Source organism: Uloborus diversus, chromosome 6 (assembly GCF_026930045.1).
Source record: "Uloborus diversus isolate 005 chromosome 6, Udiv.v.3.1, whole genome shotgun sequence".
In the NCBI taxonomy this organism is placed as follows: domain Eukaryota; kingdom Metazoa; phylum Arthropoda; class Arachnida; order Araneae; family Uloboridae; genus Uloborus; species Uloborus diversus.
Window position 1 is genome coordinate 90,528,569 of NC_072736.1, and position 24,456 is coordinate 90,553,024.

The following is a 24,456-nucleotide window of genomic DNA, read 5'->3' on the forward strand; positions in this document are numbered from 1 at the left end:
TCGATCCTATGGAAATACATTTTAAAAATAACTTTAGCTATTAAACTTAATAATCAAATACAGCTTTGAGAAAGGTATATATTAAAGGGGGGAAATACATCAATGTCAGGGCCAAATTTTTTGTTTACAAAAGCAACAATCAATGTACCAAAAATACCCATTCTTAAGACAAGAGAAATAAGTGATTATATTTAAGAATCAGTTTTTTTAAGGATCAGGCAGGCTGGATAGTTAACATTTTTTATTTTGCTGAAATTTTCAGGATATGTCCCTTATTTAAAACTACTAAATACGTGTTTTTTAATTTTTGCAAAAAAAAAATATTCTTAAAGTTTATAGAGGTCAGAGTTCGTTTTTTTCAAGAAAAACATATTGATTTGTATAGGCCAATACTTTTTACCCGGGAGAAGGTGCGCTTTCTGGGCGAACGTAGGGATGCGCGGGGGTTATTTAATGGTTTTCACACATCTTATGAAATTCAAATATTTTTCACGCATGGTAATAATTTAGTGTAAAATAATAAGCATGAAGACGAAAAGTGGGTGTTGATTGAAGGACAGCAGATGTCATTGCGTTTGGCTAGAGGCCACAACAAGATTGAAGTTTGTCTAACACTTTGGTGCTATCCTAAAGTTCATTCCACTGTGGTTTCTTAAGTGATTGACGCGTATTTTATCGCTTGCATTTTTTAAAGTATAATATGAAAACTGGGTCTTAAGCAAAGACAATGAGAGAAAACCACTGAACGATTTCAGATGAAGGCAGTTTTTAAAAGCGGAAAATTTTGTCTCTTTGGAAATTTAATCCAGTAAGTAACAAATGAGATTCCATTGAAAAGTGAGGAGCGCTAAGAATTTCTCGTGAACAAACGTAATGACACACAGGAAATTATTCAAAGTGTAGATTTGTTGATGTGCAAAAAATTTAAACAGGATAAAGATGCTATTTTAAATTAAGATGACAGCTATGATAAATTGGTTAATGCACAAAGCATTAAAGTTCAATGCTCAGCAAAGATTGAACTAGACCAAAGGTAGAACTAAATAACTAAACTTGAGATTCGGTATACAGTAGACCCTCGTTTTACGCGGGTATATTTTACACGGTTTCGATTATAAGCGGTTTAAGATTTGACGCCATTATTTTATTTCACGCGGATGTGGCAATGCAAACAATACACCCTCCCCCCCTTTCAAAATCCAAACTCCTAAAGATTGCAGATTACTCGCAATAAACTGCATTTTTGCGTGCTAATAATCAAGCTTGGGCCACTGGAGACATTTTATACGATTGGTTCAAGAGCTCTTTCCAGAAGTAAAAATAAAAAACTCACACAGTTCAGAGCTCACTGGAAGAAGAGCTTTTAGGAGCAACAAAGGAGGCCAAAACCAACGAGGATACCAACTTCGGTGAGACACAACCAAAAACGTTGACATTGAAAATTTTGAGCCATTCCTAGACAATAGAAATGATCTTTCTGATTTGTTAGTGAAGGAAGATTCTATCATGAAAATGACGCAAGTGCTCATGGATGCGTTAAAGCTCTGCAAAGAATTGCCGAGAAAAATTCTTAATGACTGCCAAAAGACTATCATAGCTCTTCCTTATAAACAGAACACGAAATTAGTTTATGTTTTCTTAATGCATGTTGTGCATAAAAATCGATATAGGTGCACATTAAACTTAAAATACAATTAGTCATCACTGGAATGAAGTATTTTTTTTTAATCTACAGAACTTAACCCCTGTTTTAACACGACTATTAGGTCTCAATTTACGCGGTTTCGATTTACGCGGCGTTTCCGTGGAACGTAACCCCCGCGTAAAACGAGAGTCTACTGTATATAACTGCAAACGGCGGGCGGCCAGTTTGAAAACAGTTAAATTTATTGATTACAAAAGATTTACTTATATTACTATTGGTTGTGTTTTGTTAATCTATTTATTTTCCACAAAGTTGAATGAAAAATTGTTTGTTCGTTTTTTTTTTTTTTTTGTCTCACCCTGTACTTACAGTACCTTTCTGACTTCACTGACGATGATCGACTGGAAATAACGATACTTGAATTTTAAGACTGACTTTTCTACTAAAATTCTACTCTCTAACTCGCTAAATGCCAAATTTGAGTTTATTATTTGAAGAAATTTCTTAAAGCTTTGTTATGTCCGATAACATTCTTTTGAGTTCAATATTTATCTATGTTATAAATTAAATGCATAACCAAACCCTTTATTGAATTATTTGGGACTCAGTTTAGCAACAATTTGAATTCTGCATTTGGTAGTTAAGTTATACAAATCTCATACGTCCATATACAAACTTGTAAACAAATTTGCTTGAATCCTAAAAATATAACGTTCTTTAAAAGATAAATAATTGTATTTCGCGTCTTGACATAGACTACAAATATGCCTGTAGACTAATATAATTAATAGTACATGTTTAATTAATTATAGATGTAGTGTTTATTAACAGGCTACTTAATAATACTTCACGGCATCACTCTTGGAGGCACTTATGATAATATCAATGAGCAAAACGCCTATTTTGCGACCGATTCAGATACTTGCTATACAAATATCATATTTAACTGATGTTTAAAATGAAAGAATGGAATGGAGCTAGTTTTTAGTCTAATTAAAGTGTAGAGGAAGTTCTTGAAGATTTTAGCATCTCTATTAAAGTTCACCCATAAACCAACCCATTTGCTTCGCCCTTGGTTGCGACCATAAAACAAAAATGTGTAATTTGACCCCCTGATTTTTGTTTCTGGCAAACATTAAAACTCTTCTCTTGATGAATTCGTGGTCATGATCCTGATCGAAGTTTAAAAAAAAATTTCTTTAATTAAATAAGTATTGAATGTCAATTTTATTTTTATCTACCTGCAGTTCTTTCACTTGGAGGCTCTTCATCGCTGCTATCCGTGCACAAATCTAAAGAGAGAGAAGTGTTGATTTAAATTCAAACTCAAATAAATAAATAAATAACTTAATAAATAATTAAATAAAACAAGAACAAAAATGATAGTAATGCATACGATTGTATGCAAAATAGTACAGCTTACTGGATTTGTCTGAAGATCTAAAGTTACAGGAAGTTATTTTTAAAAAATTAAGAACAATTTTTAACTATACGTTAACACGTTTTACAGTTTTCATTTTGCAGCTACTAATTGTCCGCTTACCAGGAGACGGCTGGAACTTGGCTTCGTTGTTTTTCGCTGTTTTCGGATTAATGCATATTTATTTGTTTTTATGTTATTTTGGCACAAATTTAAGTGTAACGAAAATAGCAGCAGATAAACGAAGCCAGTGACGTAGTAAGACTTTTTCGCAGATTTAAAATGCGCACCGAAGTTAAGACTATCTAATCTTTACTAGCACATGAATGTGTTTACCAATCCTTCAAGCACTAACAGAACTCTGGGTTTGAGAAAACTGGGTGAATTACAATTTCGAGTCTTTTATTCTATCTATATTACTTATCCCGCAGGTTGCATTCATGTCAGTCAGTTACCATGCTTTTTAGATTTTTTTTAAACATCATCTAAAGTGTGTTTTAATATTTCAATTATACCAAGAAATTCAGCTTGATGAAGTCAATGTGTTAATAAATATACAATGTTTATTTATTATTTTTTTATGGATAGTTCGTGTTACATGTTTGTAATATCAGCCAGTTACCAACTTGTCGTAAATGCTGAAAATATTTATTTTAGCAATACACTGCCGCCGTTTATATGAATCACCTTTGTTCTAATCAGTTTTGATTTCATAAAGCGGCTGATTCAATAAAGCTGCATTTTGTTCAGTTTTTTGAAATTTGATTCATTAAAGCAGTTGATTCAATAAACTACTGATTCAACTAACCGTCGTCAAGTGTATTAAGTTTAACAAATGCTTTCTCGTTGCTTACCTTATATATAAACTTATTTATAAGTTTAGCTGCTTAATTTTGAATATTTGCAAAAAGAAAAATTTCAGAGCGTAAGTCTGTTACAAAGCTGTTCTAATTACTGTAATTCTTTATTGTAGCAATATTTTCCAACTCAAATGCTATAGGCCAAAAGTTTAATCATTGTTCTTTTATCCTGATTTTAATTCGTTTAACTTGAAGAAAAATCTCTTACTGAATCAGCATTACTTTTCACACAGGTTGCATTCATGTCAGTCAGTTAGCATGCTGTTTCCATAATCATCCAATATGTATTTTGGAAATTCAATTACATTATGAAATTCAGCTTAAAAAGTACAATAAGCGAGGAGAAAATATCTTTTTAAAAATTAATAATTTGTGGTTTATGTTTCAAAATACTTATCGTTTTGCTCTGTGTGTATATATATATATATATAATTCTGTATACACTAAATATTACGACAGTATTAAAAAATTAAAAAGTTTTAGCATAGTAATATTAAACATGTGTCATTCAAACAAAACTTCGAAATAAAGTTTCACATCTGTTGCTTAATTACTTAGATTGAAAAAAATTTACCTTCTTCTATTTCCATGTCTTCCAAAGTCCTACCCATCTGAGATGGGAGCTTTCCTTTTTCTAAACACAAAAATATCTTGGATTGTTTTGCTCGTTTCATGACTTCGTCTGGCAATCTGTAGTATTCCCTGTGTATGTTTATATCGTGTCCCATAAATTTTGCCAAGCAATCTAGTTCGTTAGTTTTCAGATTTAAAATTTGTGACAGGGAGGCAACGTGCTTCCGTAGTTTGGTGGAACGGATGAGTTTGGGGAATTTAGCACCACACTCTTCGGAAAACTTTGCCAGGCAGTCATTCCCTCTGTGCTAACGTAACGAGCCTCTTTCACAGACTGCAAATATGTATTCGTTTTCTTCGGCTACGCCAACCTTAATTTGATCAATAACTGAATTATGTTAACAACGTCTGGTGTCAACAATACAGGGACAACTCTATCCCCCTTCCCTAAAATTTCCATTCGAGAGAACAGCTTACAAAGAGCCTGCTCTTTTTTTGTGAGCTCTGAAATGAGGTGTGTTTTCACCTGCTTTTATTGAGGACTGGAAGTCATTTAACTTGATCCTTGAGACTTCCCCAGATCTTCGGCGATTGAACGTTATCACTTTTGTTAATATTAATTTCGCCATCTTCTCCCACGCCTCAGTTAGTTGTTCAGGGGTTGATTGGGGGTCTTCCAGTACTGTTAAGTTTTTCTCAGTATGAATCTTCAAATAATCATGAAGCAGTATGATATCGCTGCTTATAGGGAGAAGTTTTGGTACATTCTTTCGGGTTGCTTTTTGGTCCCTCAAGATTTGCGCCCTAATTTCAGTGGAAAAACTTAATGAATGTAGTTTCAAAAACCTTTCAATTTCTTCCACTTTATCTTTATCATTTAGTCGCAAGGCATCTGTTAAAATTATATTGGCTACCGATTTTAGATGGATACCTAATTTCCTGGCCAGCTCAGGGGTTCCATATTTATTTTGCTCTACATTGAACTGTGCAACTTCTTTAATTGCCTTAAGTATGATATTGTATTTGAGTGGATGCAAAATGTCTTGTATAAACACATTTTTTTCTCCTGATACTTCTCTAAACGCAAGAACCAGGCGAGCAACTTCTTGGGAGTTATTTCTAATCTCCTGTTTTCGGTGCTCCCTATTTCCTCCTTTTTTTGCGTACATTTTTGCAATATATTTGCATATTGTTACATCACTTTTGATTACGTTTGTAACTTTATCAAGTCTCATAGATGTCAGAATACTTTTTATATTACTGTCTATATCCACAGGAATGGGTAGTAACTCTTTTCCTTTCCTAAAGGCACTGGAGAATTTCTTTTTTTTTCCTCTGCAAGAGGGCATTTGTGCTTCCAAAGATCTTTCTTTGTGTAATAGCCGTAGCAGCTACTGCATGGAATGTACTGATCGTATGACGCAGTGTTGTTCTGGGGTTGGTAAACAACCATGAAATCACCTTCACCTTTTCGAACAACATCACAGTTGTTTTTGTAACTTCCGAGGTTTTTTAATTTCATCAACAGATATTTTTTTCGGAGAATTTCTTTTCAGAATGAAGAAGGGAAACTCGTCTTATCTCATCTTCCTCCTGATGGGCACTTTCAAAATGCCTTGGTAATTTGGCATATTTACCACAAAACAGACACACATTTTTTGTCCCACCTTCTTTTAATATCATTGTTTGTTCCTACTACAACAATGCTCTTTGTATTTTGGGGAACAGATGGGAGGACGGCACTGTCTTTTATTTTAGATAACTCATCTTCATAGTCTGAATATGGCTCAAAATTTGAGCTTTCGGAGCTTGACTTTATCTCTGAGATTGTATCGGAATCTGAATCAATTGATTTTGTTTTTTCTTCATCATCCATGAAAACCACCATCCTTTTACTCCTACTACTCTTCTTTTGCCTTCCAGTTTCTCTTCCGTTGTTTTCTGAAACAGTTGAACCTTTTCCCCCCCTCTTCCTTCCTTTTATCGCAATTGGGTGCTTTTTCTCCTTTTTCAGTTAATTTCATTTCTTCTACGAGTATTTCTGAAGTTTTTTCAACCGCTTTCACTTTAATTTTCTCCTTCTCTGTAATGTTTCCTTTACTATCTGCTAGATGTGCAGTGGGAACTTCTCTTGAACTCGAGTATGTTTCGTTTTCTTGCCTCTTTTGTTGCTTGCAATTGGCTGCTTTTTCGCCTTTTTCAGTTAATTTCGTTTCTTCTACGAGTATTTATGAATTTTCTTCAACCTCTTTCACTTCAATTTTCTTCTTCTCTTTAATGCTTCCTTTACTATCTGCTAGATGTGCAATGGGAACTGCTCTTGAACTTGAGTATGTTTTGTTTTCTTGCTTCTTTTGTTGCTTGCAATTGACTGATTTTTCGAATTTTTCAGTTAATTTCGTTTCTCTTACGACTATTTCTGAATTTTTTTCAACCGCTTTCACTTTAATTTTCTTCTTCTCTTTAACGCTTCCTTTACTATCTGCTAGATGTGCAGTGGGAACTTCTCTTGAACTCGAGTATGTTTCGTTTTCTTGCCTCTTTTGTTGCTTGCTATTGGATGCTTTTTCGCCTTTTTCAGTTAATTTCGTTTCTTCTACGAGTATTTCTGAATTTCTTCAACCTCTTTCACTTTAATTTTCTTCTTCTCTTTAATGTTTCTTTTCCTATCTACTAGATGTGCATTGGGAACTTCTCTTCTTGACCCCGAATATGTTTTGTTCTCCTGCTTCTTTTGTTTATTGCTTTCTTGTTCCGTCTTTTGCAGCGGTTTGGTCTTCACTAAAAGATAGGATTGATATTTTTAATTCAAATGTCAGTAATTTTAGCTGCACAAAATAATAAATAACACAAGAATGTTTTAAAAATTAGAACAGTATTAGCACAGATCGTTCTGCCGAATCCCTGCTCTTTTTGAAATTTTATTTTAATTTCAACTCTAACTTGATTTTTTTTTTAATCCCATGTTCCTCAATGCATATTTAGATTTCAATGAAAATTTTTATTTAGTTAAACTATGCATATCTATGAGAGAATGCAAAGTATGGAAGTTTAAAAACTGTTTGTTGCTTTGTTATTGAAATTAGAAGTTCATGCTTACGCTAAGCCTAAATTTTCAGAGTTCATTGCAGCCAGTTTGTGAATCAATAACTCCGTAAGTTATAAACGTACACTTAAAAAATAAATATTTCCATTCTATAAACAAATCTCTATTGGGAAAAAGCATTGGATCTTTTTTTCAACCTGAGATATTAACAAAGATTGAAATTTTGCCAATTTACTTCAAATTTCAAATCACTCTTCTAGCTCTTTTAATGAAAAAATAACAGTAAAAATGATTCAGATTGAAAAAATATCTATAACTAACTATCTGCTATAATTTAGTAATTGTTTATGAATTTCTTGATGACGAAATCATACTTTAAAAAGTCAAAAAATTCCGAAAATTTCATTTTTTCCTCTATTTCAGATGGTTTTTTGAAGATGAGGGAATGCTCTAAATTTACTCAATTTTTTTTACTTAACATATTGAAGTGTCTTTTAGATGCTGCTGTATTTTAATAATTGGAATCGGCATATTTTTGTTAGTAGAGTAACTTGAACTAAGGGAAAATTTCATTAGTTACTTATTTTTATTGTAAGTTTAGCAAAACTAAACATTTCTTTCATGTTTGATTTTCTCAAAAACACGCTTATGAAGTACTTGCTGAAATGTTTCCTTAATTATTGTGTTGATTTTTTATTTATGTTTTAGTCTGTAAATTGACTGCCAAAATTGCTTAATTTCAAAGACCTGTATCTTTTTTACAAACCAAATACAAAAAACAATGTATATAACATGTATAGTACTTGAATGGAATATTCAATTGGCTAAGAAATTTTATTTTTAATTCCATCCCCCTTTGTTTTACCGGCGTTTAAAAATGTCCTTTTTGTCATTTTTCCAATTTTTGAGGGGCTGTAATCTATAAAGGGTACACAAACACACAACAACAGTTACATACTCTTTTTAGCATGGTTCCAATGATTATTTTTTGCCGTATTTCATTTTGCGTTTCCGTCCCCTATGCGAGTTATCCCCCTTTGGAATGAGTAAAATTTTTGCATTTGACTTTGAACTTTAACCCGTTGCCATTATTTTAATTATTAACTTACAGCTACGTAACCCAGCATGTAAGACTATCAACTTATGCACTTTAACATCAAAGCGTTACATTAACTGTCATAAATATAATTCAAATAGATTTTGGCCAAAATGCAAATGTCTAAAAGTGCCAGTTTTGACTACGAAAATCACTTTAGATGACCTCTAAAAAATCAAAGGTCCAGTTGAGTGAAAAAATAAAAGTGGTTTTAAACATCTTTCATATGCAGCTTTTAGAGATATGAATTTCAAACAAATTAAAAATGGTCGAGCGCACACATCCGTCGAACCTGTATGGATTGACCCCATAACACACAAAGAAAATGCTATTTTTCTGAATTTTATTTTACGTTTGGAAATAGAAAACCAATTTCGAGTTTCTTCAAGGAAATAGTAAAAAGACAGCTCTATATTCTTGCAAAAATTTAAAGTTGTCTGAATTTTCCCTCATTTGAATTTTTGTGCCTATGTGAATGGGAAAATCATCATTTTACAAAATGTCACAATGTTTAAAACTGATTTTGAAGATAAAGGAGTTAAAATAAAACTTCAAAAGTAAGGTCTTTCTATTATGATACTTGGCATATTATTAGGTATTAATTTCAGCAAAGCTAATGCATTCCTTAAAGATTGAGATTAAAAAATAAAATGCTTAATTATGAGAAAACTGAAATATTTTCAGTTTTTGAAGCTCGGCTAAACCTTAACTATAATAACTTTGAAAATTTTACTGATATCAGATAAATTACCCTACTCCATAGATTGCAACAACATATAACTTTTAAGTTTTCATTAAATAGTTAATAAAATACAATCTTTAAAAAATGCAACATTTAGCATTTATGAGAATGCTGTTCAATTTGACCAATTTTCAATCGCATGTAACTATTCAAATAAAAAATATTAAGCAAAAATATTTTAGGTATTTCTATGCAGGCATAAAAGGAACCTGTGTACCAAATTTCATAAAAATCTGTTGCCATGCGGCAACCGCTTTTTTTGTGAATTTTGCTCATTTCGTATGGAATGACCCTACATTATTCTGTTCTATTTCTTCTACTAAGCACTTATAATTGCAAATAATACTTGCGTTGTGTTATTGTAATATAAAACAGGCTCAGGAAGGTGAGGGAATTCATCAAAACATTTATTACATTACATATATCTGATGTACAAGAAGGGAGAACTCAACTATACACTAATTTTTTTTTTACAAATGGGAGCAACAATTTAGGATACTGAGGGAGTTCATTTTCTGAGTTAGTTCATTTCTTATCATGAATAATTTCAATTTCATACCTTTTAGGTGGGTTGGGTTTGAGTCAAAACTTTGATGACAGTTAAACACACAAGAAGGTACCTTCTTCTATCACCAGGCATCCATAGCCATTTTGGGCATCCAGCACACCCACTGTTATCAAACTGCATCAGTGTAGACATTCTTCAAAGGGCATCAGCATCTAGTTGAAGTCACCACTTATGCACTTTCAGAATTAGCCACATGCATATTTTTCCTTTTTGGGTAGGAAACCTTGCTTCTTAGCTTTCTTTTGGGGATCTCCAAAAAACACCACACATGGGAATCCCTTTCTTCTCCACTCTCTAACCACCTTGTTGTTCTCCTTTTCTCCCACTGTTGCCACTCCCAAAAAGAACCCCTTTCCAAAAATCTCCCCCCAGACCAACCAGTGCAGAGTTGAGTTGAAGAGAGAGGATGGGGAAAGATATGTTAGAATTTGCTACAGTCAATCCCACAAATAGTATAGCAAAAGATAATTTAGTAACAATTTCCTACAGCTCAAAAATAATTAAGGTTCTAAAAGAGGTCCAATAACACTCATGTAGTCAAATTTTCACCTGAATTAGTTTCATATCTAACTGTAACTGTCCAATCACTGTTTACATATAGTTGCATCCCTAAGACATACCAACAATTCTATCCCTTTTTTGCTCATATTATAAATTTTCGGGTTGTCAGTGGTGGTATTTTACATTATTCTAGAGTTTTGTTTTCGAGTTTGAAAAAACGAATTTTCGGTAACTCAAATTTTTTTCGAAATCCCTGCAACTTCCACTTATCGAAGTTTCACTCTACAGTATTTCACTCAGAAGTATTTTATTCGCGACCTGCAAGATATTAACGCTGCATTCTGCAGTCAGGTAATCACCAAGTAAAGGCCTGATTTAAATAATTGATAGAAATTGGTTGTAGTGAAAAACTATTAACTTTAAATTTATGTAATGCTTTTACTTATAAGTACAATATAATGTCAAGAGACTTACCTGATCGTTCATTTATTATGGAAACTTCTTCGTCGTCTATGAATTTTACTTTTACCATTTCTTCCCTATGATATATTATCTCATTCTTCTTAAATAGCTTTTTGATAGATTTCTGAAAGAGAGGGAGGGAAACAGTTACGGATCATGAAGTCAAACGCAAGACCATATGAAGTAGTGAGAGGCAAAAGGATGTAAGTGGCAAAATAAAAAAATTGGGGAAACCAGTACAAAGGACAGCTGAATCTCTCCTCCTGTCCCTGTACAGTATGATTTAGAAAAAAGACTTTTCAATGAAAGGATCTATCCACTTGCATCCCTTTTCCTCTCACTGCCTCAAATGAAGAATGAAAAGTAAATCTATGCAATTAGAATTAAGAAACAGAAATTTACGCTGTCCGTCACGTCTAATAAGCAGTGTTGCATTTGCCAGGGTCAGGGAATAAACCAGTGGCATAGCAAGAGGTGTTTTTTTCTCTTTCTTTTTTTGACCAACCCTCATTGTAACAAATTATCTCTACGGGTTACTGATTCACAATACTCTTTTATAATTTATACTATTTTGTATTTTTATCCTCCCTTTCCATTAATATGTTACGATGCCACTCACCATTGCCCACAAACATATAAAGTTGGATTTTGCGAAAAAAATCCTTAATTTTATTCACGTGATATATTCACGTCTCCAAAATCGATACTGCTGTAGTAAAAAATTTAATGTTTAATTAAGCAAGCCAATAAAGAAGATTAACAGTTACATTAAAATGCAAAAAAAAAATCCGCTAAATAAATTTACTTAGCTATTAAATATATATCATTTGAATATGTCATAATGGCCTATATAATATAAGTGTTGGATCTGATTTAGCCTTGAAACAGATGAGAGCAGCAATATCATTTTCAAAAAATTAAAAAACTTCTGAAAAAAAAAAAAAAAAGACACGGGATTTGATGCATAGCCACTTAAGCATTAAAAAGTGTTCAAATGAGCTAATTGTTAGATTTAAAAAGAAATAGGTTTTTTCTCTCAGTTCAAAAATTGTTAATTATTAAACATTTCCTAAAATTTAAATTTGATTTCTTAGACTGTATGCATGTAAGGGTTCAATAAATTAAGCTATGAAACTAGCACATAAAGGAGTCAGACTGCCATCTTCGTTTAGTAAACAAAAAAATAATCACAGGCCATACGCGGAACAATAAGTCACCATCTTGTGGAGGAAAGCTCAGATTCTCCAGGAAGAAATTACTCATATTAGTGTATAGAAAATCTTCAGTACACTAACGCGATGCTTCGCATTGTCACGTTGAGCTTGCCCGAGAGAATGGAAAGGGAGTACCCTCGATGTCCCATGATCACTTGATTCGCGGAAGAATTATGCTAATCCCACTTTCTTCGGACGAAATACACTACGCTATAGGAGAAAGGACCATTTATTCCTTTAAAGATCCATGACCCCCGCCCTGAAATACCAGGCTGCGCCGTTGTATCTGAGATGTTATTGGGGTTTACTTTTGAACAGGGCCCGACAAACTGAAAGTGAGGCTCAAGGTCCACATTGCTTTGGAGCCCCCCCCCCCCCCCCTTCTGTATTCTATCACTTTAAGTCAACGAAAAATAATGCTAAAGTAATATTTAACAATATTTAAAATGGGTATGTTTTTAACTAATAAACCATTAATTTTTATTATTTTTAGAAAAATACAAGATTTTTTAATGCTTTACATAGATTTTTAGAAAATTCGAGGGCCCTTGGGAAGATGTGGCCTTAGGCCCAAGCCTAGTTGGCTTGTGCGGTAATCAGGCCCTGCTTTTGAATTACTTTTTAAGCAATGTTATTCTTTTTAAATGATTACAAGGCGAAACAAATCTTAACCGGTGTACAAATCAACAAGTCCTAGTTCGCAGATGTTGTGCGAGGGTTTGTCAAGTTCTTCCACATTTATCGTACTTCTACAAAAAATGCCATTTATAGTAAACCAAAAATATTTGTCTTTAAAGGATTCTTAAAGTTTAAAAAAAAAAAATGCTTGATGCATGAAAAAAAATGACAAAATTTTACAAAGATCGGAAAAGTTTCAACATTTCAAAATACTATACTTTGAGAATTAATATCCGTACTACGTATCTCCTTAGAAGGTTGTCAACTACATTAATAGGTCTTTCTTCTAAGAGCACAAAACATTTAATAAAATGATTCCTTTTGAAATGGCACTTAAATTCATACATATATTGCACTCGTAAAAAAGTGTTAAAAAGAAACAAATGCGGGCAAATTAACAAGACGCGTAAATGAACTCAACTTAGAAATTAATTGATTAAACTTAAGACTACTTTAAGTTCTATTATGTACAAATTTAACTCACCTTGGTTCTTTCTTTTCCGTTCATATTTCTGGCTTTGATATGTTGCCTGAATGGAAAAAAATAACCGAAATTAATAAAAGCAATGCACTAGAAAACACATACAAAAGTGTTTCATTTTTATCTATTTAATTATTTATTTATTTATTTATTTATTTTTGTATGTTTTAAGAAATAAGTATATTTAATTCTGACCAACTGATATTATATAATAAACAGCGTGTAACTGAAATCATACTTAAAACAGTGGAAAATATACTTGATTTCAAACAAGAATGTTCATTAAAAAATAGTTTATTGCGGATTCAACAAGATACTTTCGCTGTTCAAAAATAAATAGATATCCAGATGTGTTTAAACACTAATATTAATAAATGAATAAAAATAAATAATAATAATAAATATGAATAAATAAATGTATACAAATCCATAAATAAATAAACAAATATGTAACATGATTAAAAATAACTAGTTACAATCTGATGATTGTGTTTTCTTCAACCAGAATTTTATAGTCAAAAAGGTGCTTGCAATTGAAATAAAAGGAAATGGCCACAACCACAGTTACTGAAACATTTTATGGACAATTATGCAAATAATTTCATCTGTTATCACTCTTTAATAAAATAATATTTACATGTATTGCGCTTCTACAGAAACATTTTATGCTGAATTATGCAAATAATTTCCTTTTATATCACCTCTTTAATAAAAATAACATTTACATGTATTGCGCTAAACACTTACTTATGATATATGCATATTAATTCAGGAAACAGTTTGAATTTCAAATATAACTTCGTAAATCATTTACAAACTTAATAATTCTCCGGAATTAGTAGGTAGAATTTTGAACAGTTCTCCCTTACTTAACATTTATTTACACTAAAAGAGAAAAAAATACTTTAAAAAAATCCTTTCTTTAATTTAATTTTAATCAGAGATTGAATATGATTTCATGACGTTTACAAATTGTTCACTGGAAATTAGCACAAACAATCATTCGCTACCACAGTTAAAGAAACTATTTACAAAGTTTTAAAATTAATAAGCAATTAAATGCAGTGTCCGAAAAAATCAAATAAAGAAATCAATAAAATTTGCAATTTTATATGCATAAATAAAAATTAAAATATTTTAAACTTAGAAAATATCAAGAAAGGTGAATTGTAGCAATGCCAAAAAAATGATTATTCCAAACAGTAGAAAACTTCAACAATTCACTTACTTCTTTGAAAGTAGAGCACTCCAAGCTGACCGGAATACCGGAAATATCCAACGATGGTTTCGATGCTGAATGAAGTCTTCTTTTCTGAACTAGCGTTTTTATATCGGACGAGACAAAGAAAATAAGAAAGGTGCATTAAAAGCATCAAATCTAAAAGCAACGGCCACACACCTTGCAAATTTTTCGGCCTTTAAACTGATACTTTTTTATGGCTTTACCTAGAGATAAGGTAAAAGAATAAAGGATTAAAGTGTCCAAGACCGCGGGAACGAAACCCGTCTAAAGCAATCCGCAATTCCCTGGCTTGTCGTAAACCAGAGTGTCAAACCGGGTGGTCAGCAAAGGCAGAGACAACGAACTGAGGGCTATGAGAACGCGAAACATATTTAGTATTTCTACGTTCAGTAGATTTATCTAAAAATTATTTTCGGAATCAAAATGCCCATATTTCACTGCATAGATAACTATCCCATTGTTTTCTTATTATTATGACAATAAAATAGTAAATCTCAATTGCAATAAAATCAGAGGTTCTGCGTTATTTATGATATTTCAACTCAATTAACGTTTTGAATTATGTTTGATTCAGACATTTCAAATCACATTAAATGTAATTTTTACCATAATTAAAATATCAAGAATTTTCACAACAAACATATTACTTCTCATAAAATATACGATCCATATACTTTACAATAGTAGTAGTGTTCAAATATCTCACTTTTGTGAATCATTTCCAGAACTTAATTTGTTGCATAAGATGCCCTTTCTTATACTTATGCATACTTAGGAAAATATGAAAATATACTTATGAAAATATTTCATAAGATTGCATTCCTTTGAAAATCCTTTAAAAAATGAAGCAGCACCTGACCTCTCCCCCCCCCCCATAATTTCAAGTTATTTCTGAAAACAAATATTAAATAAGAAAAAGGGGGGGGGGGGTATTTCTATAATTCGTTCGCAAAAGCAGGAGATTTGAATGCTAGAAGAAAATGAAGTTATTTCCCGTCATTATCGTAAAATATGTTTTATGAGAAGTAATTTAATTGTTATGAAAATTTTTGATAATTAGTTTAGAGAAAGAATAAACAAAAAAAAGAAAAAAAAACATGCATTTAATTACTCATTTTGATAGAATAATGTTTTCTCTCTCCATATTATTCTGTCTCTCGCCGGTTCGCAAAGAAAGAAAAAGAAAACAAAACCTTTCTTACAGTTGAAGGCACGAAAGGCAAACCTTTTCGATTACTGCACCGAAAAAAATTATGGTCTCTTATTATGTGTCCAGTGCTCCATTTGTTATTTTTAAACTAAAAAGTCATCTTTAAACCCATACTTGGATTTCAAACTATCCAATTATATTTTGTAACGCTATTTCCCATTTAGTAACTATATTTATACTTGATTTTATGCAATTTCGATTTCTTAAAAAATAATAAATAGGTGTAGAAGTAGAAATTAAAACGCACGCACAAACATTCATTAAATATTAAAAATAAATACTAGAATATTACATTCAAAAACCACATGCATTTATCTCATTTAGTGCAACATCTGTTGTTGAACCTTTTTGGCACGTCATTTATGTTTGGGTTATAGCTTGTTTTTAAAGCACAATATTTATTTAAATTTGGAATTTCTGCATTGCGATTTTATTCGACTTATCAATCTAGGCACTGCCTCATAAATGTACGGATCCGAATATTGTAAGCAGTGTTATTCAGGACCGTCATTTCGAATTTCCATTTTTCCAGTTTAAAAATAAGTAAAAAACGATATCAGTGTCAGTGTATGCAATAGCTTAAATCAATCAATTACACTTGCATACATATAAACCATAGCTAAAACGATAAAGTGTGTGGAAAAAAATCTATGTTTAAGCAAAAGAAGGATCGCTTTCTATTACAAACGCCTGAGTTTCGAGAACTTTATTAAAAAATTCCTCAAATACGAGTGACACATTACAAAGTAGTACGTACTAATACACTATAATACTTCGAATTTTTAATCGCGTCAATGTCATCAGACCACTCCTTGAACCAGGCCCGTAATTTAGAGGGTTTTGAGAGGAAGGGGGGTCAATGGCCCTCTGCAGGCGCGGATCCAGAAAATTTTGTAAGTGGTTTCTATCGCCAGTGTTTTACTCCTACGTAAAAAAAGTATCAGTCAAGCAGGTGCGGCCACACCCCAAGAATGTCAGCGCATCCCCTCATATGCTACACAGCACCGTCCGGCAAATGAGATCAAAACCCTTTCAATTTACAGCCTCCCCGAAATTTTTCAATGGCACAGCCTGTACCTCCCCTCATTCCCTTTAAATGTTCATCAAAACTCATATTTCTTCAGGAAAACAGGCTGGCCACGTTACTGTAAGCTTTGACTAGATAAGATTACAACTATAAAATAGATGAAAAAAGCACGAATGATATGTGGTTTGAAGTGGAAGAAAACTTTGAAAAAAAAAAAAAACGTTAAACTCATTAAAGATGATAGTTCTTTTGAAAATGAACAAAAATCTCAAAATAGCAATAGCACAGCAAACCAACCAAATCAATCTTCTGAATCAGTGGCGGCGAGGGGGGGGGGCAACCGCTCCTCCACTTTTTTTTGGAAAATTTATTTTATTTTCCAATTAAGGAACCAAAACTAGAAATTACAAAAAAAAGCAGAAATGTCAAAAATTTCAGAACATAATTGTTTGTTTTACTTTGTACAACTGTTTTCGAAACATTTTGCCCCCCCCCCCCTCTCACTTTTTATGGAAAATTTACTTTATTATCCAACTAAGAAATCAAAACTAGAAATTACAAAAAAAGGAGAAATGTCAAATTCAGAACATAATAATTTGTTTTACTTGTACATCTGCTTACGAAACATTATTTAGCACAAGCAGTAACTTTAAGTTTATGTATTGATTGTTTAGATATTAGTAAATCAGTTGCTTTATTTAAACAAGCCATACTTGGTTTAACAAAGTTATTACGAAGTGTTTGTGACACCTCAAAATACTTCGGGATAAATAATGCAAGTCTAATTCATGTCTAAGTTTCTTGGAGAGAAGTTATTGGGTACATGTTGGGTATGGAGTGCATAGGAGTTGGTTAAACCAACGGGCTAGGTGTATGAACCTGGTACTCAAGGAAATTTGCGTTAAGCGTAGTATCAGGTTTATTGATGTGTGGAGTAGATGTAAACGAGATTGGATTGCTAGGGATGGCCTACATCTGAGCTCTACAGGGGTCAAAATGGTTAGTGGTTTGGTTTTAGAGGCTTCAGAATCAAAAAACTAAGTTGGAATGGGGGGCATGGTTTAAGGAGCAGAATTCGAAAGGGTACTAACTATCGGGATTTTAGTAGAAACGGAAATAGGGTGGCTAATAAAACAAAAGATTTTAACACTTGGGATTCAAACAACCGTGCAGCATTAAATAAAAGTAAGATGGGCTTACTTAAGGTTTTTTATACAAATGCTTGTAGTATTAGGAACAAGATGGAAGAATTTAAAAGCATAATTATTCGCAACTCCAACGAACTATAAGGGGCACTGAAGTCACTGTCTAATGGCGGAATTGAAAACTAAAACAAACGCACATGGTAACGAAGAAAATGCTAAAAGTGTTGTGATTTTTGTTCGTACGTATGATTGTTTCGCTTTATTCTTTTTAAATTAATTTTCAAAGTCTTGTGGATATTCTGGCCCACGTAGAAAGAAATGAGAATTCAAGAAGCATTACTAAACGTCAAAGATTAATGCAAACTACGTAGTTCGTAGTTCTAAGCAGCTATTTCCACGATGTTGAATTCGATATTTATCAATTCTTGATAAAACTAAATAATAATTGTGGTCTGACAAGAATAACAATTAATGCTAGAAAATTCAATATGACATTACAAATTGTTATCGAAAGAAGATGATACTTTTTTGCCTTGCTTGGCTAGCGCTTATTGTTTTCCATTTGTAGCTGAGTTATTTCTCTTGAATTCCCGAATCGGTTAATTTAAAAATTTTCTGTTTCGATTTTTCTAATTTCTGAGTTACGATTTAATTGTGTCATGTTATGCAAATCATCAACAGAATTCTCACGGATATATGGTGGTAGTTTTCTTTTCAGTTGATTGACAATTATTTCTTTTTACTTATCGAATTCTGTAATCTTACTACCATTTTATTCCACTCATGGTAAAAATTGAAAATGGTTTAACTAAAAACGCGAAATCTCGCCAAGGCTACTTTGCTCGCACAATGCCAAAATTATAACCCTAAACAAATTTGGCGATACCTTTCAGCTGAGAATAAAAGGAATAGAGTAAATTCTTTCTCGGTTATTCATTTTGTTCTACGATAATATATTCAAGAAAATATTTTGCATACTGTCCATTCCAACTAAATGCTGCTGTAAAATATGGTAAGTTTAATTAATTTAAGATTAAAAAAACTCCCATATTCTTACAAATTCATACAAAACAATAACATTTTTTACCTTGTAGAACGTTATCCAAGTTTGTTAATCCAGAATTTTCGCTTTCACCTATTATTAAGGAAATAATGAAAACTAACATTATTTTGAGGAGCTCGAGAATACTACTAAGGGACGAATTAATTTCTGTAGCTGAAAGCAAACTAAGACACATCGATTGCGTTAATAAATACTCAGAACAAACTGCCTGTGTTTACGTCAACAGACACACATGGAACGCAACGTGGCAAAGCTTTAGTTGCATTCGCAGTTTTATAAATCACCGCAAGGTAGCGTATTCGAGCGCTGGAGTTCCGAATAGACGAGAGGTTGGATATTATTGGAGTTACCGAGACATGGGCTACCGAAAGTGATGATGATTTATTATCTATTGCTGGGTATAATTTGTTTAGACAAGATAGAGTAGGTAAAAGAGGTGGTGGGGTTTTATTTTATGTCAGAGACACTTTAATTTGCAATGAATTGGTAATTAATGATAAACCTAATGAGATTGATATGATTTGAATGGAGTTGATTAGTAATAAGGGCAAAAAACTACGTTTGGGGAATATTTATAGGCCACCCAACTTAAGCCAGGGTCAAGACGAACAAATGTTTAGTATTATTAGTGACATTTCTAGCAAGGGGTCAGTCATCATAATGGGAGATTTTAATTTTCCAGGAATTGATTGGAATAATTTTTACCATAGTAATAGCAGAGAAGAGGATTTTTTGAAAGTAATTGGTGACCTTTTCTTAGATCAAATTGTAACTCAGGGTATTCGACAGGACGCGATTTTAGATCTAGTTTTCTGCGACATGGAAGGCTCTGTTCAGGGGTTATGTGTAGGGGAACACATTGGAGATAGTGACCACAGCAGTATTAGGTTTGGGATTAAATTTGATATGCACAAAGTAGAGAATTTTAGGTTTGTGCCCAATTTCAGAAATACTGACTTTGTGGCACTTCGGCAGAGTTTGAAAGCAGTTTTTTCTTCTGGATTGGACAATAGCGATGTGAATCTTCAGTGGGCAGAGTTTAAGGAAAATCTAGCGAATACGGTTAGGGATCATGTTCCTTTTAGGAGAAAGGGTGTCAACACTAAAATTTGGCCAATGTGGTTCTCCAGGGAAACTAAAGACGCTCTAAATTACAAGCAAGCTGCTTTTCATAGGTTTAGAGAAACAGGTCACAGTGCAGATAGGCTCCAATATTGTAAGGCAAGGCGTAAATTTAAGTATTTGGTACGGATTCAGAAAAGAGAGTTGGAGCAAAGACTGGCAGATAACATAAACAGGAATCCCAAGAGGTTTTTTGCATACGCTAATTCGGGGAAAGTTCGAAATAGTTATATTGGGCCACTGGTTGATGAGCACGGAATTTTAATTCAGGACTATAGTGATATTGCTAATGTTCTTAATAACTTTTTTTCGAGTGTTTTTAACGATAACTGTATCTCAACAGTTGACACCAACAAGACACAAGCTATAGTACAGCTTGAGGACTTTGTATTTTCCAGGGATGACGTTTTACTTCATTTGAAAAAAATTAAAGAGACTAAGGCTCCGGGGCCAGATAATATTTATCCGAAAATTTTAGTTGAATGTGCAGAGGAATTAGCAGATGTAAACGCAAACATTTTCAATGCTTCTTATAATTCGAGGACAGTGCCAGAGGACTGGAAGCTGGCTAACATTACAACGCTCTTCAAGAAAGGGTCTAAAGGGAGTGCGGGAAATTATAGACCTGTGAGTCTAACTTCGGTGGTTTGCAAAATTTTTGAAACATTGATGAAAATTAAGATAGTAAATTTTCTAGAGACTAATAATCTATTGACTAGCTTTCAGTACGGTTTTAGGAAAGGTAAATCTTGTGCAACTAATTTATTACATTTCTATGACAAAGTTACCATGGCTTTGGACAATAAGAAGCCTGTAGATGTTGTTTACATTGATTTTCAAAAAGCTTTCAATAAGGTACCGCATGTTGCTCTACTTAGCAAATTAGCTGATATAGGAATAGGAGGGAAAACTTTCATTTGGGTAAAAAATTGGCTGACCGGAAGGAAACAAAGAGTAGTTGTAAGGGGAAATTATTCTAATTGGAGTGAGGTCTTAAGCGGGGTTCCTCAAGGATCAGTGTTAGGGCCTGTTTTGTTCATTGTCTTTATGAATGATATTCACAAAAATATTTCTGGGAACATGAATTGTTTTGCTGATGATGTCAAAGTTATGGGGACTGTAGAAAATGAAGAACAAGCAAATCAGCTGCAAGAGGATCTAGATCATATTACGGAGTGGGCTGATAAATGGGGTATGGCTGTTAATGTTGGGAAATGTCAAGTGCTACATTTAGGGCATGGAAATAAGTGTACAAGTTATTATTTGCAAGGTTCAGTCATTAGTCAGGCAGACAAAGTTACTGATCTGGGGGTCCTAATAAGTCAGGATTTAAAGTTTAGCCAACAGTGCAGCATTGCTAGCAACTAAGCCAATAAGATGCTTGGGTTTATCAATAGATCTATTTCAAATAAATCTAAAGAAGTTCTTCTGCCCTTATATAGAACTTTGGTAGGACCCCATTTGGAGTATGCTGTTCAGTTTTGGTCTCCTTATCTTAAGAAAGACATTAATGTATTGGAAAGGGTTCAAAGGCGGGCTACAAGGCTAATAAGTGGACTTTCCCACTTAGATTATGATTCCAGGCCTAGAAGGCTAAAAATGTACAGTCTTGAGCAAAGAAGAGACCGAGGGGACATGATTCAGCTGTTTAAATTTATTAAAATGAAAGATGTTACGGGGCTAAAGTTTAGCACTGAAAACAGGACAAGGGGTCATTGTTTTAAGCTTTTTAAATCTCGGGCTAACATGGATATTAGAAAAATTATTATTTTAGCAGGGTAGTGGAACCTTGGAACAGCTTACCGGAAGAGGTGGTAATGAGCAAAGGAGTAGACAGTTTTAAGAGGGCCATTGATCTTCACTGGGGATTGTAAATTGACTAGGACCAGTCTAGCTGGGCCCAGAGCTTGTTGCTGGTCGTCACTTTTGTATTTGTATTTGTATAATTCCTCAAAATCTTAAGAAAATATGAGTTAAGTTGTTAGATTTACATCAATTTCCGCTTATCTGCTCTCTATTTTTCTTTTCTTTTTTTTTTTGCTGCAGGGGTTTTTTTTAAATATTTTTTTTTAAATTTTTTATAATATTATTTTTGTTCCCCCACTTTTGAGCCCCAACCGCCGCCTCTGTTCTGAATTATGACGTACTGAGAAGAAATACTTTGCATAACCAAGTAATGTAAGGTTAACATTGATTCTATTGTACTATTTTGCGGTTTTAAAAACTCTTTTGCATTTATAAGTTTGATAAGAATCATAGTAAAATTCTTGTCACAGGGGGGTCAGCTGACCCTTTGACCCTCCCCTGAATCCGCCCCTGGCACTCTGAGATACCCTCCTTTTTAAAACTAATGTATTTATGTATAAATGTTTTTTTTTTTTTTTTTTGCTTCATTTTATTTTTAGATTTTGCTTTGTTGCAACTGAAAACATAAAAAACGTTCAATATGTTGTAAACATCAATTTTCGCAAAGAGAAAAGACCGATGGTCAAAGTATGCTCGAATATGTGGAAAGAAAACTTTAAATGTGTTTCGCCGTCGTGGAAATTACGTCGTATAGGAATTCGTTATAACGAGATTTTACATAACTAATTATTATGCTTTGTCCATGTTGTTTTAGTTTATCAAATTTTGAGTCAAAAAGAAGTAGAATAAAAAATATCAAAACTGTTTGAAAAAAGAAAGAAAAAACCCTTTCCTTATATCGATTTTCTTTTTAACGGGACATTTCAAAAGGAAATTCGTGCTTTGAAACGCAAAAACTTTCAACTTATCCATTAATGAACATCAATGAAAGAACCAGAATGAGAAGAAAAATCAATTCCGAAAAAGGTGTGTATCGGACATACATTAACTTTGCATTACCGAGGACTTACACTCGTGTTGATTAATAACGTGAAAACGGGGACGTGAGTTCACACACGAACTTTTCGACACTTCACACACCAGTGCATAAACACCGGCCACCGAGGACAATTTTAAATTTCAATAAAAAACAATTTTCTACCATAAGACAGATCCCCTGATAGCGAAAACAGCGTTAGTTCAAACAGAGAACGTCCTCGGTTGCAGGTGCGTCCTCGGTTTGAAGGCGTGTTAGCATGTTGAGGTCCTCGCTTTCCACCGTCCGCACACACATGTATATATGTGTGTGTGTGTGTGTGTTTAAAATAAAATATATTATTCACTTTGCAGTAAATCTACATAATAACGTATCTACTTTGTATTCTGTCGAATCTGTAATTATTGGTCATTCAATAGTATATTGTGCAGTCACTGCTAATTACCAGTCAAAACTGTATGAAAATTACTAGTGCGAAGAGCAGGAAAAAGGCAGTATCTGCTATTGCAAAATCAAAATGAAACAAACCCAAAAAATACTTCAATATGAATATATAGAATCACCTAAAATCAAATTTCAATATTTTATTGATGTTTGTGGGAAATCAAAAATGTATTTCTTCAATTATCTCAAAAACTCATTTTTGTAGATACTGCCGTTTACTTGCACACGGCAGTATTATCCATCTACATTGTGTTCAAATATTTTATGAGTCAAATGTAAACGATACATTCATCATTTCAATTCATAAATCATTTTTTAAATAAGTATTTAAAATACTACTTCCTTCCACCACTTATGAACTTAAACGTCTATACCTATGGGGCATGCTAAAACTCCCATAGTTCCTAGCGCGCCTAGGCGAATGTTGGTATAAGTTATTTCCGGCTATTCCTCCGCATTCGTATTGTCATAGAAACGCTGAAAAGTTTCGATGTTCTTTTAGATCTTCCACGAGATTTTTTTTTTTGGTATAAGTTTTATGTAAATATTTTTTTACCATATCAATATATTTTTATCAATTTTTATATATTTAATCAATATATTTTTACCATAGACGTACTAGAGTCAGTAATATTTTTAATACCCTTTCTGTCGCGAGTCCTATTGAAATTAGCTGAATGTGTCACCCATTAGTACAAAAAGCTTTGAGCGTGAATCGCTATTTTCTACTAATACCAAATTAATAAAGGGATTTCCAATCTGAAATGTGCATTTGTCTAAGTACAGATACATATGCTTGCTTATTAGAAAACTTGTTTTTTTTCCCCTTTAATTTAAATTTTATACATATCGTTTTTTACTGCTAGCTGCGAAGAAAATTAAAAATTCAGGTTAGAAAAGATTAAAATCGGTGTTTTGCATTTCATGCTTTTTTGATGTCGATGTTTAATATTTTAAGGGGGGAAAAAAGCATGGTGACATCAAAACTGAGTATTAATTGTTAGGATGATAGTAAGAGTATACTGCTTGCAAGGTCCGTTTCGTTTTGAGGTTTTCTATTGAGTGTAAATTGTA

At 32.9% G+C, this 24,456-nt stretch overlaps 2 protein-coding genes across 3 annotated transcripts in view; both read right to left on the reverse strand.

Moving 5' to 3' along the window:
* Positions 1 to 24,456, reverse strand: part of LOC129223992 (OTU domain-containing protein 7B-like) — a 72,369-nt gene that overhangs the window by 30,924 nt on the left and 16,989 nt on the right. The window lies entirely within an intron of this gene.
* LOC129223993 (uncharacterized) lies at positions 5,582 to 13,358 on the reverse strand. Its single transcript, XM_054858385.1, has 3 exons — positions 13,290 to 13,358; positions 10,926 to 11,037; positions 5,582 to 7,279 (listed from the first exon to the last, which is right to left on the reverse strand). The coding sequence occupies exons 1-3, from the start codon at positions 13,311 to 13,313 to the stop codon at positions 7,095 to 7,097; spliced, it is 321 nt and encodes a 106-aa protein (XP_054714360.1). The 5' UTR covers positions 13,314 to 13,358; the 3' UTR covers positions 5,582 to 7,094.

Bases quoted from the DNA above. Each gene is read 5' to 3' on its own strand.
- LOC129223993 (XM_054858385.1), bottom strand. From the start codon at position 13,313: ATGAACGGAAAAGAAAGAACCAAG. The intron at 11,038-13,289 runs GTGAGTTAAATT...CCTCTCTTTCAG, and splicing joins ACGGAAAAGAAAGAACCAAG to AAATCTATCAAAAAGCTATT. The intron at 7,280-10,925 runs GTAAGTCTCTTG...CCTATCTTTTAG, and splicing joins CATAATAAATGAACGATCAG to TGAAGACCAAACCGCTGCAA.